Source organism: Sebastes fasciatus, chromosome 3 (assembly GCF_043250625.1).
Source record: "Sebastes fasciatus isolate fSebFas1 chromosome 3, fSebFas1.pri, whole genome shotgun sequence".
Taxonomy (NCBI): domain Eukaryota; kingdom Metazoa; phylum Chordata; class Actinopteri; order Perciformes; family Sebastidae; genus Sebastes; species Sebastes fasciatus.
The window spans coordinates 22,777,685-22,797,783 of record NC_133797.1 but is presented as its reverse complement, the minus strand read 5'-3'; the positions used below and the strand labels follow the sequence as shown (position 1 = coordinate 22,797,783).

At 40.0% G+C, this 20,099-nt stretch overlaps 2 protein-coding genes across 3 annotated transcripts; one reads left to right on the top strand and one right to left on the bottom strand.

The window, feature by feature from the left end:
* Positions 1–610: 610 nt before the first annotated feature.
* abcg2b (ATP-binding cassette, sub-family G (WHITE), member 2b) lies at positions 611–11,916 on the top strand. 2 transcript variants are annotated; one of them, XM_074629656.1, is made up of 15 exons: positions 611–875; positions 2,182–2,241; positions 2,849–2,966; positions 3,056–3,211; positions 4,054–4,211; positions 4,439–4,590; positions 5,301–5,393; positions 6,338–6,486; positions 6,758–6,909; positions 7,871–7,960; positions 9,165–9,289; positions 9,771–9,925; positions 11,201–11,290; positions 11,420–11,472; positions 11,589–11,916. In XM_074629656.1, the coding sequence occupies exons 1-15, from the start codon at positions 724–726 to the stop codon at positions 11,734–11,736; spliced, it is 1,851 nt and encodes a 616-aa protein (XP_074485757.1). In that variant the 5' UTR covers positions 611–723; the 3' UTR covers positions 11,737–11,916. The 2 variants fall into 2 exon arrangements, with proteins under 2 accessions (XP_074485757.1, XP_074485756.1); XM_074629655.1 differs by having other exon boundaries at positions 6,335–6,486.
* A 2,149-nt stretch (positions 11,917–14,065) lies between these two features.
* Positions 14,066–15,971, bottom strand: LOC141765295 (uncharacterized). Its single transcript, XM_074631355.1, has one exon. The coding sequence runs from the start codon at positions 15,713–15,715 to the stop codon at positions 14,756–14,758; it is 960 nt and encodes a 319-aa protein (XP_074487456.1). The 5' UTR covers positions 15,716–15,971; the 3' UTR covers positions 14,066–14,755.
* Between the last annotated feature and the right edge of the window lie 4,128 nt (positions 15,972–20,099).

Genomic DNA, 20,099 nt, shown 5'->3' with positions numbered 1-20,099 from the left:
TACCTAAAATTAGCCACCATAAGTTACCAGACTAATTGAGGCTATACAGAAGGAGCCAAATCCCTGAGCATAGAGTACAATACATTGCTTATTAATTCAACTTTTCTTTTGTAAGAGTGATATTAACAATGTGTTATTTCTTCTTTTATAAGTTACACAGTGTTGCTCTAAGGATAATCTCAATAATACAGGACATATGCTTTCAACTTTTGTTCAACAGTTTCAACGTGACAAAATCAGACCCATAAATAAAATGTTTTTCCCAGTTTATTGTTACTGGCCTGCAGAAAGCCTTGACTTCAACCCCATCCTCCATGACCCTGAATACAGATAAACATGTATTGACACTGGACAGATGGATAACACTTGGACTGCGTATGCAGCACTATACACCGTATGAACATTGTCTTCTGTTATCATCAATGATTATCTCATAGCTTGTGATGCTTCTTGGGTCCAGTTACGGCTGTGGTTGACATTTTGGGGGGAAAGTTCACATCATGTCACATTATCTTTTTGAGAACAGCCACAAGTGTATGGGCTAAGGATTGAGGTAGTCCAAAGATCAGATGTGTTTATAACAGAATCTTACTGATTACATGTGCTCTCATCCGTCTCTCTGTCTCTCTCTCTGTCCGACTGCAGATTGTACTTCTCTCTCCATTCAAAACCCGACTTCCTGACTCGTTTTCTTCTCTGCTGGTAACGCTGCTGTTTTTGAAGATGTCTAAAGAGGAGCACATTGTTTGCGGCGTTGACGAGTATTTCCAGGAACGAGGACCAACCGTCACATTTAGCAACCTGCACTACTGTGTCAAAGAGACACAGTTCTGCTGCAAGAAAGGCCCTGAAAAATACATCCTCAACGATGTAAGGTAGGACATAATACATACCTGTGAGTGTGTACGTTTACACACACAGATACACACAGTATAACAATATGTAATTGACTGCATTATCTGTCGGTAGTGACTGTATGATAGCATGCCAGGGCTAATGACGTAACACTCCAGGTTCTTCTAAATTACACTAAGGTTGCTATATATATATATATATATATATATTATATATATATATATATATATATATATAGTTTATTTCAGTTTCAGTGCTACTCTTCCGATGCTACTGTACTTCCTGTTGTGTAGTTATTGTCAAAATAGAACAATGAAGGTATTTTTGGATCTAGAGCTGCAACAATTAATTGAGTAGATGTCAACTCTTAAATTAATCGCCAATTATTTATTCCCCTGCGACAATATAGTCGGGGGTATATAGCTCTCCTGTCCGTTCATGTGTCACACTTTCGTTTCCGGAGCAGAACTCAAAAACTATTTAACTTCGGAACTTCAAATTTGGTATGATGGTTGACAATGTGGTCTCGTTGTGCCTTTTGGGGGTTACAAGTCCAGGGTGCCCAAAAAGTTTGAAATTTTTACAAAAGGGCGAAACCTTTGTCCCTACTTTAGTAGGGGTCAAGCAGTGAGCGGGGGTTTGTGAGTCATGCTCACTTTTGCCTTGTTTGATAATCAATTAATCAGTTTGAGCAATTGTTTTAAGAAAAGAACAGTCAAAGTTCTCTGATTCCAGCTTCTTAAATGTGAATATTTTCTGGTTTCTTTACTCCTCTATGACAGTAAACAGAATATATTTGAGTTGTGGACAAAACAAGACATTTGAGGATGTCATCTTGGGCTTTGGGAAACACTGATCGACATTTTTTTCACCATTTTCTGACATTTTATAAACCAAACAACTAATCGATTAATCGAGAAAATAATCAACAGATTAATCAACAATGAAAATCATCGTTAGTTGCAGCCCTACCTGGATCTAATAATTAGTGAGAAATATAATCCGTTTCTGGATTACCATATGGTTAATAGTGGAAATAATAAAGAAATATGAAAACAGTAATTCCACCATGGTTTCATGAGCAATACGCTATCGGGTGTCTGTAGTTGTATATAATAATTTTTAAATGTAACCTGTGCTTGTTTTACTTGTGAATGTAAATCTTTAAAGCTTAAACATGAGATTGTTGTAAATTAAAGGTTTATCTTTGGCTCTTAATGCTACAGTGTATCATGGTAGTTAGACATCATTTATTTTATATTGTTTTATTATTTTAAAGTGTTCTCTGTAAATAAATTGACTAGATTTTCTGATGGGTTGTTGCAGTGGCATCATGAGACCTGGGATGAATGCCATCCTGGGCGCCACCGGAAGTGGTAAAACATCGTAAGAAACATGTTCATGTACATTCAAACCATAGACTGTATATATAGATGAACGACGCATCTCCACTTCCTCCCACTGTACCAAAGTGAAGCCAAAATATCCCGGATACGGGAGCTATATTTATGATCAAATTGTCACATGTTCTATTACACAGACTCGTGATGGTTATAGAAAGTTGAAGTTACATCTCCTCTCGTACAATTCCTGAGGCTCCAGCTGCGACTACTTCACTCAGAGCAGCTGTCAATCATGATGTCTCAGCTTTTTTATTGCATCAAATAACTAATTAAAACCAAATCTATCTGAGAAAGTGAACACTTGAACATACATCAGTGTGATAAAAACTACCTAAAGAGATAGAAACCATCTCTGGGAAAAAACGTATTTGATGTGAACTTTGACTTTTTAGTTTGGCTCATGTCCCATTCACTAACATGGAGGGGGTGGGATTTATGACCTATACTGCAGCCAGCTCTCAGTGGGCAATTGAAATGTTTTGACTTCACTTTTGGGGAGCTGTCATGTCGTCCATCTTTATATACAGTCTATGATCCAAACACACGCATGAACAACCCCAACCATATTAGTTTCTTTCTCTTTTTGACAGACTCCTGGATGTAATCGCAGGAAGAAAAGACCCAGCTGGACTGAAGGAAGGAAAAGTGTTGGTGGATGGCAAAGCCGTCACGACTGACCTCAGGCTCAGCTCTGCCTACGTGGTCCAGGTACACAAATACAAACACACATTCTTTGACATTGTTATACTTTGGATTCCTCCGAGTGCTTTGTGCCTACATCATCCATGTGCTTCCAGGATGATATCCTGATGGGCACTCTGTCTGTGAGGGAGAACCTGCTGTTTAGTGCCAACCTGCGTCTCAACCCTTGGCATCACACCTCTGCAGATAAAAACAGCAGAGTAGATGCCATCATACAAGACCTGGGCCTAACAGACTGTGCAGGTACTAAGGTACAGTGCCACACACACAAGCTAATAGCTGCACATCACTTACTGCACAGCAGTGTTGGAAAGAGTCAGTATTCACAGTATTGAGGGAGAACGCTGTAACCTGCAGCTGCTAAATGAGCTGCGAGGGCAAGCGAGCAGCATCTATGTAACGTTACGTTCACTAAAAGTGCTTGTTTTTGCCACTGTCATGCTCAGATTGTTATTAGAAGTGTCTGACAACAATATGGAAAGGACCCTACAGAGAAATAAAACATTTTTCTTACCTTTATCTTGATCTGGTCTGTTTGTTATTGTTATATTTTAGATAACACTAAACTACACTTTCTGTACTCCAACACAACAAACTCTGCCCGGCTGGCACTCGCATTTCTACCATGGATGTATTCCACTATTCCACCGTTGTCTTCCGGCAACACGTCACCTCGCCAGATCTCACAACGAGACTACTCCTTGAGCGAGACTCTTTCCATAATGTTGTCAGACACTTACAATAACAATCCTGTCATAGCACTTTTAGTGGACATAAATGATGGTGCCAGCTTGCCCCAATAGGATTACATTGCAGCCTGGGAGCAGCTGCCGTCTACCACGCTCTCCCTCAATACTGGACCAGTTTCAGAAATGATTGTCCCTATTAGTCAATAAGACAAAAAAACATGGGACAATAGAGTCCAGGTTGAAAAATACCGAGTTACCCTTTAAATACTGGCATTAAAATAGCCCAAAAAGTACATATTAAAAAACAAGTTCCTCAGTTACATTAACAAGAGCATTTTTTTATCCTCGCCATTCAGCTTAGCGCCAAACTGTTTTTTGTGTGTATGTTTTGTGTGTGTTTGCAGATAGGGACAGAGTTTCTGCGTGGCGTATCTGGAGGTGAAAGGAAGAGGTGCAGCATCGGGATGGAGCTCATCACCTCTCCCTCTCTGCTGTTTCTGGATGAACCGACCACCGGACTGGATTCTAACACTGCAAACTGCATCATCAATCTGCTGTGCAGGTACAACACAATAACTAGATAATCCCACATTAGGCAACACATACTGCACACATACATAAGATACTAATGACAAATGAAGCACACAATGCTGCTCAAGAAGTCAAGGTTAAACGGTGGGCAACTTTATTACTGGTGCCCCATAAATCAGCAGCATCTTTACATCTACTGCTGTCTTTGTGTTTTCTGTAACAACATGGATGCAAACAAATTCCCTTATGTGTGTCCAGGCTGTCCAGAAGAGGGAAGACGGTGATCTTCTCCATCCACCAGCCACGCTACTCCATCTTCAGACAGTTTGACCATCTGACTCTGATGCATAAAGGGGAGGTGGTGTACGCAGGAGCAGCAGACCATTCACTGGACTACTTCACAAACCTTGGTATGTGTGTGTTAACTATGAAAGGGTGCAGGACCTTCACTATGAATGTGTTGTAATACAATGGGATGAATCCTTATATAGAAAAGGGAAAGATATTGTATTGCCATATGAATTCCTGATGCTTGACAGTCGGTTACCTCAATTTAGCTGCTGTTTTCACAATATTCTACCTTAAAGGAATAGTTTGGGTGTTTTGAAGTGGGATTGTATGAGGTACTTATCTATAGTCAGTGTATTACCTACTGTAGATGATGGTTGGCACGCCCCCAGTTTGAAAAAACATACAGGAGTTACCGTACGGGAGCAAAGCAATGCACTGCTGTGGACGGGGCTGGCAGCTAAACACATTTTAGACACCTCAAAAGGCCCACCTAAAGAATCAATATCGGTTTAAGTGTACGCTATATTTAGAATATTTTCCAAATGGGAACTGAAATGAAATTGAAACTTATCTAAACTGTTTTTGTTAACAGAGTCTGCTGGCTTTGAAGAGAGCGTAGATAAGTACCTCATACAACCCCACTTCAAACCACCCGAACTGTCCCTTTAATGTGAAATAAAAAATAAACTGGTTGTCTAGATGGTGAGCTGCTGTTCTATTCAAATTCTCTAATACCCTGTCAGGATATTGTTTGCTTGTATAGAGGCACTTATTACAGTGTTGTGGATATTATGTATTTGCATGTGTGTGTGTGTGTGTGTTTATACAGGCTACCAAATTGAGTCCTTCGACAACCCGGCTGATTTCTTCATGGACATCACAAATGGAGATGCAAAATCAACATTAGAATCACTTACTGCAGGTACAACTACACAACACACACACACAGTTTACATATTAGCACCAACAGAGGCTCTAGGCATGGTTTGTGGTGATTTGTGGCTGTCACAATAACATATTTTCATTACACGATTATCGTGGAATTCACAATAACGATATTATCGCTATACTATATATAGAGGGAGAGAAAATTAGAGAGAAAAAAAATAATAATGCTATCAGATTCATCAGTCAAATTTATCTAACTTTGTCTCTTTTTTGGCAAATAAATTACACTCAAAATACAAGTGTAGGGAGGTGGAGAGAGAGTCTGTAACCAGAACTGTATATATAAAATGATTTAAGAGGTGCTGGATTATTTACACAAAATGATCACATGTGTATTATTATACCCCTTCGACAATGTAGTCGGGGGTATATAGCGCTAATTAATTCCATTAGTTCCAAAAGGGCAAAACATTTGGCCCTACTTTAGTGGGGGTCAAGCAGTGAGCGAGGGTATGTGAGCCATGCTCACTTTTGCCTTGTTAACATGATATCAATATTTCATTTTTAAGTATCACGGTTGTCATCAATACAGGTATATCGTGCCACCCCCAGTAAGAATACAACTATGTGTATAAGTCAAATTAGGCTAAAATTGGTTGTAATATTAAAGTTTAAAAATATAGACAATGAAATACTAGATGATTAAAAAAAACCACTTGTTTTCTGTCTGATGATGGTGATAAGATCTCATGTCTGTGCAACAAGTATGAAGTTAGAATCAGGAGGCGATTAGTTTTGCAACCTCTAATGACTATACTGAAAGGAAATCACTGTGACGATGTGCTCCAAGAAATAGAATTTATCTTTTCTCAAAATGTCAAACTGCTTTGAGAAGAGTCAATGACTGCTATAAAACAGTTTACTATGCTATCCTTATTTACAACATGATGTATAATGGCCTCTCTGTTTCCACAGTAGAGTGTAAAAACCCACTGGCAGCCAAATACCGCCAGTCCCAACTGTGCCAGAATGTGCTGGAAGAGTTGAACCATGTGAACCAGAGCGTTGCTGAAGGGGCCAAAGGTCAAGACAAGGCAGCCGACTACGCTACCTCTTTCCTCTATCAGGTCAGCCAACAATTCAGAAAACACATTAAAACATTGGATAAAACATCTTTCTTACATTAAAAAACTATTTCAAATAATTACCAATTTGAGGAAATTAAAATCTCTGAGCCAAAACTGAAGTGAGTTTATGATGTTATGAGTTTAATGACTGTGCCAGCCAGCTGCTCAGTCAGTGTGCTTGGCTGCCCGCCGAACGAACCCTGTTTATAACTGTCATCATGCCTATAAAATACAATTTCTGTCTGTGCGTGTGTGTGTGTGTGTGTGACAGATGCGCGTGGTGTGTGGCAGGACAGTGCTGAACTCTCTGAGGAACCCTCAGACCTCTTACGCCCAGTTGGCTCTCAACATCTTCTTTGCAATTCTCGTGGGACTCATTTATTACCAAATGCCCTTAACACTGCCCGAGGCTTTACAGAACAGGTACAGTACGCACAACCTGCAGCATCACAGCCAGCCTAGTTTTAAATCAGTGTATCTGCTCTAAATTCACCTCTGCACTCTCTTCCTACTGTAAATGTCCCCTTTCCTCAACCCATCAAGGCCAAATTACAACAGAACTACTTAATGAATATAGAAGATCATATCAAAGGTTTTTCTTTATTGAAAGAATCAGCAATATCATCAATCCAGAGATGTTCACCCACTGGACAAGCTGGCTCTGAGATACGTAAGGGATAATGTACAGCGAGCCGTTGGGGTCCACCCCTCCGCACTATTAATAATATATTTATACAAGCATAATATATGTTCAATGTATTCACGTATTACTATAATGAGACACCTGTACATTATCTATTTATCACCTTCAATGATCATAAATATACTATGTTTACCATCATTATTATTATAATCAGATGTATTTATTTTTTCTTATTCCCTTGTTGATTTTTTCCCCCTATATGCTTTGGCAACACAGATGTATTGACATGCCAATAATGCAAATTGAAATTGAAATTGAAGGTTTTCATAGTACATTATAGCATGTTGTAGGCAGTAATATGTGGTGACAGGGCAAATGTGAATATCTCCATTTCATAAGAGGCTGTGAGAATAATGGCTTGTGCTGTCAAGCCAAGAATGACCAAAATGTCACAAAAAGAGAATGTAAGCAGTCGGGTTTGATGGCTGAATTAAATTTGAAATACAGTAAATGAGTGAGATAGGTCACCATGATGACAAGATGAGGAAACAAATTTTATAATGTTGTAATACTCGCAGGTTTATGGAGATAAAACCCAGGTCAAGTGACTGTTGCATAACTATCCATCATAACTGGTAATCAGATAACAGATCTCTTTCTCTCTCTCTCTCTTTCTCTCTCTCTCTCTATCTCTCTCTCTCTCTTTCTCTCTCTCTCTCTTTCTCTCTCTCTGGACGACAGGAGTGGAGCATTCTTCTTCCTTATCATCAACATGGTGTTTGGGAATCTCTCTGCTGTTGAACTCTTTATCAATGAAAGGGCGATCTTCATGTAAGTGAAAGATAAAGCTTGCTTGTGTGCGTGCTGAAGTGCAGACGTATGCAGAAGTTGCATGACTATGACGAGCCCAGATAGATTTATATGGATCACATTTCTCTTTTTATTGCTTTTTAAAAGATAAGGCTGGTGTTATTCTAGGTTTTTCTTATTGTAAACAAATCCTGTGAAAAGACCAAATCCAATAATACGTTAGACTGTCTCAATAACGCCTTAAAGGAACAGCGTTTAACATTTCGGGGGATCTATTGGCAGACATGGAATATGATGTTCCTAATTATGTTTTCATTGGTGTATCACCTGAACCTAAGAATCTTTGTGTTTTCGTTAGCTTAGAATGAGCCCTTCATATCTACATAGGGAGCGGGTCCTCTTCATGGAGTCCGCCATGTTTCTACAGTAGCCCAGAACGGACAAACCAAACACTGGCTCTAGAGAGAGCCTTTCATGCTTTTACGTTACCTGAAAGCCACCGTAGTTCTCCGACACGCTTGGGAAACTGCGGTAACGTGAGCCGCAGAGTGCAAAACCGTGGTACCTCCAGCCGTCGTCTGACTTCGGTTGCTCCTAAAGTAGTGTTATTATGGTAAGTCTTGGAAAGACTGGGGTTCTTAGTTGGTTGCAATCTGCAAACACACCACTAGATGTCACCAAATCCCAAACACTGTACCTTTAAGTACTTTCCGGCTTCCCTTTTCTGTTTGTGGCACTTTTTCAGTAAATAGTGAATTTGTTGGGGACTATTTTCAGCTGCGGATTAATACACATTTGGTGCTATAGTGAGTATTTACTGGACGATGTATGTGGGATTGAGTCAAAATAAACTGCGTGCGGTGTGTTCATGGTAATGAAGGAACATGTCACCCAGTGCAACAGTGTGCCTGATTTATGTGTTTTTAACAGTTTATGGAAAACAATAGAGCTCTACGGTACAGATGAATTAGCTACATGAGACCTCGGCTACACAAACAACACTTCTTTCATGGGATTTGTTGACAAAATTGAAAATATTGAATATCACAAGCCTTATAATGTACAGTGGTAGCTCAACAGTGTGACATGAATTGTATCTGTTTTTCAAGGATTGTGAGTGAATACTGTAAATCCGTTACAATCCCATGCTTTTAACTCTGTCACAATGTTTGTATTTATGTGTTTCTTGAGAGTCTTTGTTTGACTTTGTTGATATTTGTTGCAGTCACGAGAACTCCAGCGGCTATTATCGTACTTCCGTCTACTTCCTGTCCAAGATCTTTGCTGATCTCATCCCCAACCGCATCATCCCCATCTTTGTGTTTTCAGCCATCGCCTACTATATGATGGGTAATTCTCACAGATACACACCAAGAATACTCACCATATTGTGTCATGTGGATGAGGAGCCAGTCAGCAAGTGCAGAGAAGAACAGGTGCTGTTTTATTCATGTCCTTGAGACGACTGTTGTACCTTGTCTGCTGACTTTAGGACTGCAGAGAAGAGTGCCTTTGTCATTTTCACCAGTTGACTTGAGATTGTGAACAAATTATGAAGTGAATAAGTCCATAACTCTTTCTGCACAGGCTTGGCTTCAGGGGGTTCAAGTTTTGAGAAATAAAATCTAGATGACAGGGAGCTGCCTGTTCCAGTTTTTTACGTCTTCCTAATTTATGCTCCCACTGTTGATCTCTTTTTGTCTGGAACCTTTCATTTGACCTTTCTGCCATGTCTGAACCCACCAGGGGGAACCTGCTAAGAGCAAGACTATTTTATTGAATTCATACTGATTACTGTCTCCCTGTTTTCATGTATCCACCACTCTTTCAGGATTGAAGCCTGCCGTTGAGGCCTTCTTCTGTTTCGCTCTGACCATGTCTCTGGTCAGTCTGGCAGGAGTCGGTCTGGCCTTCCTCGTCTCAGCGAGTGTATCTTCATTTGCCATGGCTAACATCCTCATTGCTCTGCCCTTCGTCTTCATGATGGTGAGATGTCGAGACCATAGACTGTATATAAAGATGGACGACATGACAGCTCCCCAAAAGTGAAGCCAAAACATCTGGACCGGCCCCTGGTGGCTGGCTGCAGTATAGGTCATAAAGCCCGCACCCTCCATGTTAAGATGGGACATGGGCCAAACTAAAAAGTCAAAGTACACGTCAATTACATTTTTCCAAAGAGGGTTTCTGTCATTTTAGGTAGTTCTTATCATGCTGATGTCAACGTATTCTCATACAACGGTTTGTATGATATCTTACGAAACGTTATTTCTCTTTTTTCATGCGTTTTCCTACGAATGTCCAGCATCAATTTCCACTCAAGATAAACTTCCGTCTTCACAGGAAACAACTTCACTTGGTTAAGGCAAGAAAACTACTTTGTTAGGTTTAGGAAATCTCATCGTTAAGTTATGCCACACCAGAAGTGGCGTAACTTAAGTACGGAAGTTACGTGACAAAAACTACTTTGTTAGGTTTAGGAAAAGATCGTGGTTTGGGTTAAAATAACACCGGAAGTGGCGTAAATTAAGTACGGAAGTTACGTGACAAATCAACACCGACTTCCGGTTTCACACTTGACACAAACGCAGGTCTCCTTGGTGAAAGTCCTGTGTTTTTTGACCCACCCATCCACCTTCCTACGTGGCGTTCGCCGCTCTTTATACTTTCTCGTTCACAATGTTCACACGTTCACAATTACTCTGGAATTGTACGAGAGAGGAGATGTAACTTAAACTTTCAACAACCGTCACCGGTTTGTGTAATAGAACACATGACAATTTGATCATAAATGTAGTTATAGTGATATTATGGTTAGTTGTTGTGTCTTTCTAGCCAAACAGCTACCATGGTGCTAACATAGCAGCTATGTGGCTAACGCTAGCAAGCTGCAGCCGAGCTCGGCTCGTAATTGGCTCGAGTGGGTGTGTGGGCGGGACCTCGACGGCTCCATCGCCCGATCACTACTGCGCCACAGACTTTGGCTCCAAATGACGTCAAAATCTCGAGACGGCAGCTCCCGTATCCGGGATATTTTGGCTTCACTTTCGTACAGTGGGAGGAAGTGGAGACGCGTTGTTATATATACAGTCTATGGTCGACTTACACAAAATACACATGATGTGCACTCTTGAAGATATATAGTAGAATTATTTTTCACAAGTGTATTCTTTGCAAATTTCTTTGCAAATTTCCCAACTGTGGGACTAATAAATAAATATCTTATCTTATCTTATCTTCCCTCTTTCCTCCCATGTTTAGGTGTTTGGTGGTTTTCTCGTCAACCTCAACGCCATGCTGAGCTGGCTCTCCTGGCTGAAATGGATCAGTATCTTCAAATATGGACTGGATGTAAGATATGGAGGCAGAGTGAGAGCAGAAGGGTGTGGTTGTGAGACTGATATCATGGGGTTGTATTTAATCTGGTCTTTATCTGTAGCGAGGAAGTTGTTCAGCCCAATCTCTTTGTCTCTCTCTCAGGCTACATTCATCAACGAGATGTCAGGACAGTTTTTCATCAACAACAAAACCTTGTGAGTGCTGAGCGATAACATAGCCACTCCTTAAAACACAATACCCCCCCTACACACACACACACACACACACACACACACAGAGACACACTGAGCCTCTGTTATTTGTGCTGCAGGATACCAGGGGAGCTGTTTCTGGAAGCCCAGGGCATCGACTACTCTGTGTGGGGCTTCTGGCAGAACCAGGTGGCTCTGCTGGGAATCATATTGGTCTGCATGTTCCTGTCCTACGTACAGCTGCGACGAATCAACCGCTGGAAATGATGCCCATCTGTTTACGTATCCATCAACCATGCACTGTCTTTATCTTATTTATTTAACAGGCCTCAAATGAAAAAAAAGGGTATAAAGAACTTAACACTGAGAAGTTATTGTTTCAGATGTGAAATAAGCTTTCTAACGTGATTATTTAAATATTAAAAATCACAATATTCATTGAACATTACACTGTCTTTCTCTCTCCCTCTCTCTCTCTCTCTCTCTCTCTCTCTCTCTCTCTCTCTCTCATTCTCTCACATAAACAAACACACGTGTTGTACCATTTGACTCCCAGGTGGATAAGCTGCCCTTAAGCACACTTGTTCTGTGCACGAGGGAATGTACAGCAACCGCCAAGCCGTCGTCTAAGTCCTCACAAAGCTTCTTACAGTGAGTGACACAACATTAGCCACAGTAAAGAAAAGATGTACAGAATCTATATATTATGGGGAATCTTTTAGTTTAAAAAAAAAAATCACATTTCTCGGTTCTCCAGGTAAAAAATAGTAGTCAATGCATAAAACTTTACCCTTTTTCTAACCCATTTGTGCCCAAAGACTATATTTGGTATGATACGGAGAAATGCCACAATATTTGTTCTGATTAGGGCTGTCAATCGATCCCATTTTCATTCACATATCTTGAGGTCAGAGGTCAAGGGACCCCTTTGAAAATGGCCATTCCAGTTTTTCCTCACCAAAATTTGTGTAAGTTTGGAGCGTTATTTACCCTTGTTCACGACAAGCTAGTATGACATGGTTGATACCAATGGATTTTTAAGGTTTTCTAGGTTAATATGATGCCAATATCTTCACTCTAGCTTTAAAACTGAGCCCGCTACAACCTGAAAAGTCATGTTAATGCTTTAAAGAAATTAGTGGCATTAAAACAAATTTGCGTTATCACGTTATAATTGCGTAAACTTTGACAGCCCTAGTTCTGATTGGTCAAAAGTCTTGAAATCTGGTACAGACATACTTTGTGCAGGTAGCCAACAGTACAACTTCTTTTTTTTTTTTTTTTTTACAAATATTTAGATCACATGAAAATTACACTATTATCAATAATCAAAGTAAGGATTTTTGAAAAATTAGGAAAAATGACAACATTGTTTTTATCAAATATTTCCCATGGGGCATGTTTTACACTGCATATGTATGAATATATTTCATATTCAATTTGTTATGAGCTCATAGATACCAAATATGTGATTGTGATTGTCACTTTATTATTAGTGTAATATACCTTTTTTGTTACAAACGTTATGCAAGTTTTACAAAAATATACTGATAACTCATCAACCCATCAGATTCATTCTGTAAAACTTGATTACAGGGCATAGAAAAAGATTCACATATGACAAAAATGAACCCTCAATAGCTTCAAGGTTGGAAAATCATCATTATTCCACTCTTTCTGACAGCATCACATATATATTCGGGATCATGTTGCACCAGCTATATGATGTTTACACTAAGTCATACCCAAGACTCCATGATTTTTATGGCAATAAATGGAAATATTCTAGATGTCTGGTGCATAATTTTACATTTTGCTTTCCCCGAAAATTCAGTGTATTTGAAATCTTAAGAATCCCTCCTAGAACTTTAAATAAAGTTCTGTTTCAGGTTTGAATCATGTTAGCTGCACAATATGAGTTTGAAACCTGCTGTGGTTTAGAAAGACAGTCCAGGTTTCATCCCTCTGAGAGACCCTGAACACTACAGTGTAGAGCTGCCAGCTGCACTCTCACCTCCTTTTTCACAGCACAGTCAGTGAAGAGTTGTCTTTCCAGAGTACCACATGTAAGAATCCCCCATGTACACATTGGACACTCATAAAATAATCAGTCTGACTGTGGGTATAAGCCACCGCACATCTCACGCAGCATTCTCCTCCCTTTCCTCTATCTATTTTTGCAAGGTACCGAACTGCTGCATCCTGTACTTAGAACCATCCAAGACGATTGTGATTGGTTTAAAGAAATACAAACAAGCCGGAGCATCTTTTCCCCCTATATGAAAATTATAATGTGTGGAGCCAGACCTTTCTTTGGTGAGAACACAGCACTGTGGAGATAAGTTTGGCTGTAAGGATCACCAAAAAATAATCTTTATCAACACATGGTTTCATGTGTCAGTCAGTGTGTTAGAAACCTACGTTAATTTATTCCACTTTGTTGGAAATACAGAACAAATATTTTTAATGGGTTGACTCAAATGTTCTGTAAATAACCCAATAAATTATGATGCTCAAGTTTAAAATAAGTTTAAAAAATAAGATCTGTTGGCAAAATATGTTTATCAGGTGTTCAAATGTGCAGAGCAACTTTGAATGTCTTAAGTTTTACTTAAAAAAACGTTAAAGCCGAAATGGACAAGTAGTCAAAAACACTCAGAATCACCAAAATTGTAATATCTACAGTCTCATGACAAAATGAGAAAAGTCCATATGCTGATGAAGACAGTTGAAAGCTTAAGCTAGTAAGTGAGCTGACCTTGAGCTAAGATTGTCAATATGTAATGAGGCAATATAAAAATTAAATTAAGAGTTCATTACTATGGTCTTCTGACAGGAATTTGCAGAGTCCAAACCTCTGCATTTAACCCATCCGTAGGAGCAGTGGGCTGCTGTAAAGCGCCCGGGAAGCACCTTTGGTTTCAGTGTCTTGCTCAAGGACACTCTGACATGCAGACAGTAATAACCGATAATCGCACCACCAACCTTGCAGTTAAAAGACGACCACTCTACCTACTGAGCTACAGCCGCCCTACTTACTTCCCCTCTGACTTTGAGAAGGAGGTGGATCAACCAAAAAAAAAACAGCAGGACCAGATCATCATGAACTTGCCAAAATTCTTGTAGTTTCATAAAAACTTCAACACTGTCACAGTGGATGAATATCTTAGCAGGACTGAGCCCAGTAAATGAGAAACAGAGCACCAGCACATCTTCACATAACAACTAGCCAACACAGAAACAGAAAGTTCATTCTCAGGTTGGCAGACGACACCACCAACACTTTTTAGAAACTTTTCACACGGCTTGCACTGTTATTCAGGCTGTGTCCCACCGTCACCGGTGTGTTTTCCAACCCACGGAGCCACTCTGTACATTTCAGCACCACCCGCTCATCCACTCCGTGGTCTTCCTCCTCATACTCCACATCGTCATACTTGTGTTGCTCGTTCAGAAGTGAGATTTTCAATATTGAAGTTATGTCTCTCAGTTCAGCCTCACCGCTGTTTTTAGCGGTGAGTCTGCTGTTTGGAGTGCTGTATCTCTGCGGTGCCGGTTGATGCCTTTTAGAGGCGTTTTCCCTCCTGCGTCTGGAATCCAAGGCGCCTCCAGAAACGCCTCCTCCACTTCCGGCGTTTCTGGACGCTGAATGTTGGCGTCTCTCGCTGTTCCTCCGCTGCAGCAGCAGAACGGCCTCAGGTGTGAGAGTCAGTGTGAAGCGGACTTCCTCCTGATCCCTGGCCCTCGCCTTCACCTCTGGTTCAATCTTTACGGAGCTCACATGTTTGAGCTGCGGTGTCTTAGACAGGGAATCGCCGGAGCTGGAGGCTGGGAGGCTGTCTGTTTGTGATGAAGGTAGCAACCTCTCCCTTCTCTTTGCATGCAGCTCTGCCGCTGACACTCCTTTGGCGGTCGGCAGATGACTCCTAGGTTGGCTCTTCTTTCCCAGCTGCTTGAGGTTCGAAGCCAGTCGCTCCTTCACCGAGCTGCCTTTGTCTTCTCTTTGGACCTTCGTCAGAGTAGTTGAAGAAGCAGATTTGTTAATAGGCCTCTCCTTCGCAGTCAGTCCTGACACGGAGCGTGCAATCGACACAGGTGGGATGAACGGCATTTTGGCAACACACAAGATCAAATAGAAGAGGAATTCAGTTTTGCAGTTGAAGGGCTGGAAGAGAAAAGAAGAGGGCACTAAGGAGGAAACCGATTGACCGAGGGAGGCAAGACACACTGGTGCATCCTCGGCCATGCAGGGGTCAGCAGTCAGTGTGCTGCTACTGGGATCCACCAGAGCTCACCCACCCGGGAACAGCAGACATCCTGACATGTGACTTGTACCTGAGCAGCAGGAGGGCTTGGCATGGCACACTGCAGAAGACGTGCATGACCTCAGGAGAGGGGAGTGAAGGGTTTTACTGCATCTCAAATGCTCATTACTCTGAGGCTCAAAGATCTAAAATAAACCTGCACTCTTCTAATCCTCTGGTGTGATGTCAGTGAGGGCACGTTTACACACAGTACACATGCAGGCTTAATCCACACAGGATGTATTGATGGCTAGAGTGAAAGTAAGCTGGGGATCTGTGTAGAACTGCAACGATTAATCAATTAGTTGTTAACTATTAAATTAATCGCCAACTATTTTGATAATCGGTTTGAGTAATTTTTAAGAAAATATTTCTCTGATTCCAGCGTCTTAAATGTGAATATTTTCTGGGTTCTTTACTCCTCTATGACAGTAAACTGAATATCTTTGAGTTGTGGACAAAACCAGACATTTGAGGACGTCATCGAAATCGACATTTCTCACCATTTTCTGAAATTTTTTAGACCAAACAACTAAGGACACACCGATCCGACTTTTTCAGTTCCGATAGCGATAGCGATACCTGGGCTTTGAGTATCGGCCGATACAGAATACCGATCTGATACCGGTGTTTACAGTAATTTAATAAGCTGTATGCCTCACTGTGTGGAAGTAATCGTTCTTTTATGTGTCAGGCCTGACTTAAAGATTACTTTCCTAGCTTTGTAAAACAAAAATGTAACAAATAAATTCATAGATAAAATTGATCTGAATTGTTTATTAAAATAAATTGTAAACCAGCAACTTGGTAAAAAGTCTTAAAAATTAACAGAAATTACAATTCAAGTGTAAACCTTTTTAATGCAGCAACAAATTGGTCAAAACTGAAACGTGAAATTCCAGTATATAATGTAGATAGTATATAAACATAGAACTGAATTTAATAGATCGGCCCCACGCATTGTCACAGATATCCAATCCAGCTATTTGAGTCAGTATCGACCGGATATCTGATCCGGTATCGGTGCATCCCTGCAAACAACTAATCGATTAATTGAGAAAATAATCAACAGATTAAACAACAATGAAAACAATTGCAGCCCCTGGATCTGTGCATTGAGCTCTGTGGCGAAGGTAAAATCTGTTAACTAAGTCTACGAAAGTTACTTCTTGTCCTTAAATACAGTAGTTTGATGAATAAATAAATAACTCAAGATCCACTTACTAGCTTTTTCCACAGCATTCAACTGCATCTCCTGGTCTCTATCAGCAGATGGAAAAAGCTAGTAAGTGAATCTTTTTTGTCAAATGTTAATTTAGTTTGCAGGTATTGTTTGTTTGGAGCAAAATATACACATCTACTCGAGTCCGATCTCAGCATTTCCTTCTGTTGTGGGCTTTCTTTTATAAGAAAAAGGTAACACCTGCACACTACTCCTTGCCACAATATTTGTATTGTCTACGTTTCGATCCTACGTGGATCTTCATCAGGTCAAAGTGTTTGAAAAGTGGAAACCACGCCCATATTTATGCAAAGAGCACACCAATAGGCAAACAAGCTCTGTGATGGCAGTTGTGGTTCATCCAAAACACCACTGTGATAAAACATCCACAGAGAAGGGTGTTTAAAACACAATTTCTGTACATATATTAAAAAAAAATCTTCTTAATGTAATATTTTTAAATGTAGACATTGTATTTCCTGATATATTTGATGATAAATATGACATGTTTATAAATAACATGTTTGATATTTAGAAATATATTTATTATTATGGTGTTTGTATTTCTGTTTTTATGTACTTTATCAAATTGTTAACTGTTAGTGGATGTTTTATCACAGTGGTGTTTTGGATGAACCATATCTGCCATCACAGAGCTTGTTTGCCTATTGGTGTGCTTTATGTATAAATATGGGAGTGGTTTCCACTTTTCAAACACTTTGACCTGATGGAGGTCCAAGTGGGATCGAAACGTAATAAAAATATTGTGGTGTGTAGTGTAGGTGTTACCTTTTTCTTTACCGACGCTGTTCTGATGGCCTCACACCTATACGTGATGTTTGTATAATTAATCTTCTTTTGCTTTCTTTTATAAAGACAGAAGACACGGGGGGAAAATTGCCACAGAAAACATTTATTTGATATGATTGTTACAAAACATGATTAAAATTGTTTTTAAAAAATGTGTGTGTGCGAGTGCAGGTGTGTGAATTTTTAGGATGGGTTACGAGTTTTGATTTGTTTGGTTTATATGTTGTTATCAAAATTTGTCAATAAAATTAATATTAAAAAAAAAATAGTTAAAAAAGATCACTAAATTCTACATGAAAGGAACCAACATGTCTTCACCTTATCTAGTAAACATCTAAACCTAAGTTATCCTGGCTGTGAAAAAACACATTAGCATCACATTAACTTGTTTGTAGTTGTGTTGGTGTTCATTCGCAGCATGTCCTCCAGTCTACGTGGAGGACCCGTTCACAGCGAGGACAAATGTGATAGGCATCCTTGAAGTAGTTCACAAAAAATGGAATCAGGCAGCATCCAAGCACCAACCTGTGAGACAGAAATAATACATCAGTCTACACATTTTGAATATGCGATTGATCCTTGGTAATTAGATAACCAGATTTGGGTATGTGAATGAGTCTCTCCTCACCCGCATAACACAAACACAAGACACATCAGCCAGGCGTGCCTCCCGACATGGTAGGTGACATGCGAGGTGACCTGATCCTGACAGGTAGGGCATGTTGTCACAGCCGGAATGCGAAACAGCTCCTGTTCATAGCTCACAAACCTCAGCCTGGGAGGAGGGCCAGGGCCAGCAATCGCTAGAGAGAAGACACAGGGGGATGAAAATGTATGCTTCAAAATGTAAAGTTACAAAATCAAGATTTTCCCTCAACTTAAAGTGGAGATGAATCAGTCAACCAAGTTAAGCTGGTTTACTAAATGGATTTCCACTCTAATAAACAATTATATACAGTAACAAACATGACAAATGTCAACATTTAAAAGAAAAAAGGAAGCTTTGTTTCATCTTTTATGGCCAGAGCGCCGCCATGTTGCAGTACTCTAGCCTGTGACCTCACGAGGTTGGTTGGCTCGGCTGAGTTACACTGATACAATGGTAGAGACCGTGAAAGACGGACACTGAGGAGACACAGGACAGAAAAAAACAAAAGAGGGGACACTATTGTATTGTTCCTGTATGTACATTTGAGTTTTACAATGTTAAAACTAAGGACAAAACAGTCCATTTCATAAACTGCTGCTGAGACGGAGATCTGTAAATTACTGCAGCGCTGGCTAGCGGCCCTGAAAGAGCCCACCGACAGGCACTGAGTCCAGCTGCAGTTGACTGTCTCCCCATGTCCCGTCCTCTCCCCTCACTGATCACCTGCTGTCTCATTCAGACCGTTCAAAGACAAAGACGCTAAGAAAATAAACGCTGAAAGCACTACTTTATTCTCAAGCCCACGTTATAGCGTTTGTTTACGTTACTTACGTAGCTTCAACATTAACATACCAAAGTTCCAATTACACAGTGAAACTTATCTCCAAAGCAAACACTAGAGACATCATAAACGGACTGTTTTGACCTTGGTTTTAACATTGTAAAACTCATCTTTACATCCAGGATACAATACAATAGTGTCCCCTCTTGTTTTCTTCTGTCCTGTGTCTCCTCAGTCTCCGTCTTTCACGGTCTCTACCGTTGTATCTGTGTAACTCAGCCGAGCCAATCAAACTTGTGCCGTCACAGGCTAGAGTACTGCAACATGGCGGCGCTCTTGCCACGAAAGATGAAACAAAACTTATTTTTTCTCTTAAAATGCTTACATTTGTCATGTTTGTTATATAATTGTTTATTAGAGTGGAAGTATTTTAGTAAACTAGCTTAACTTGGTTGACTGATTCACTTCCACTTTAACTTTAGGTCACACTATAAATCCTTAACATTATCTAATCAGTGCTGTGTGAGAGATTGAGAGGTTGGATTAGCATGGTATCATCATCCAAAAACAAAAAATGTGTAAATTCTACTTGTGCCTTGAATTGTGCAAAGAAAACATGTGCTCAAAATGTTTCTGAATAATATAATTTTTTTAATTGTTGCATGTCGTTGCATTCCATGTAAAGAGCAAAACTACAAGTAGAATTAAATCAGTATGTTTAAGTCACTTCACACTCATGATTTACTCACTTTCAATCGTTTTGGACAATACAACACTATTTAATGGACGGACAACAACACTTTTCAACTTAATTCAGTCTAAAGGGAAGAATATCACTAAATTGTGAACAAAGAAAATGTGACA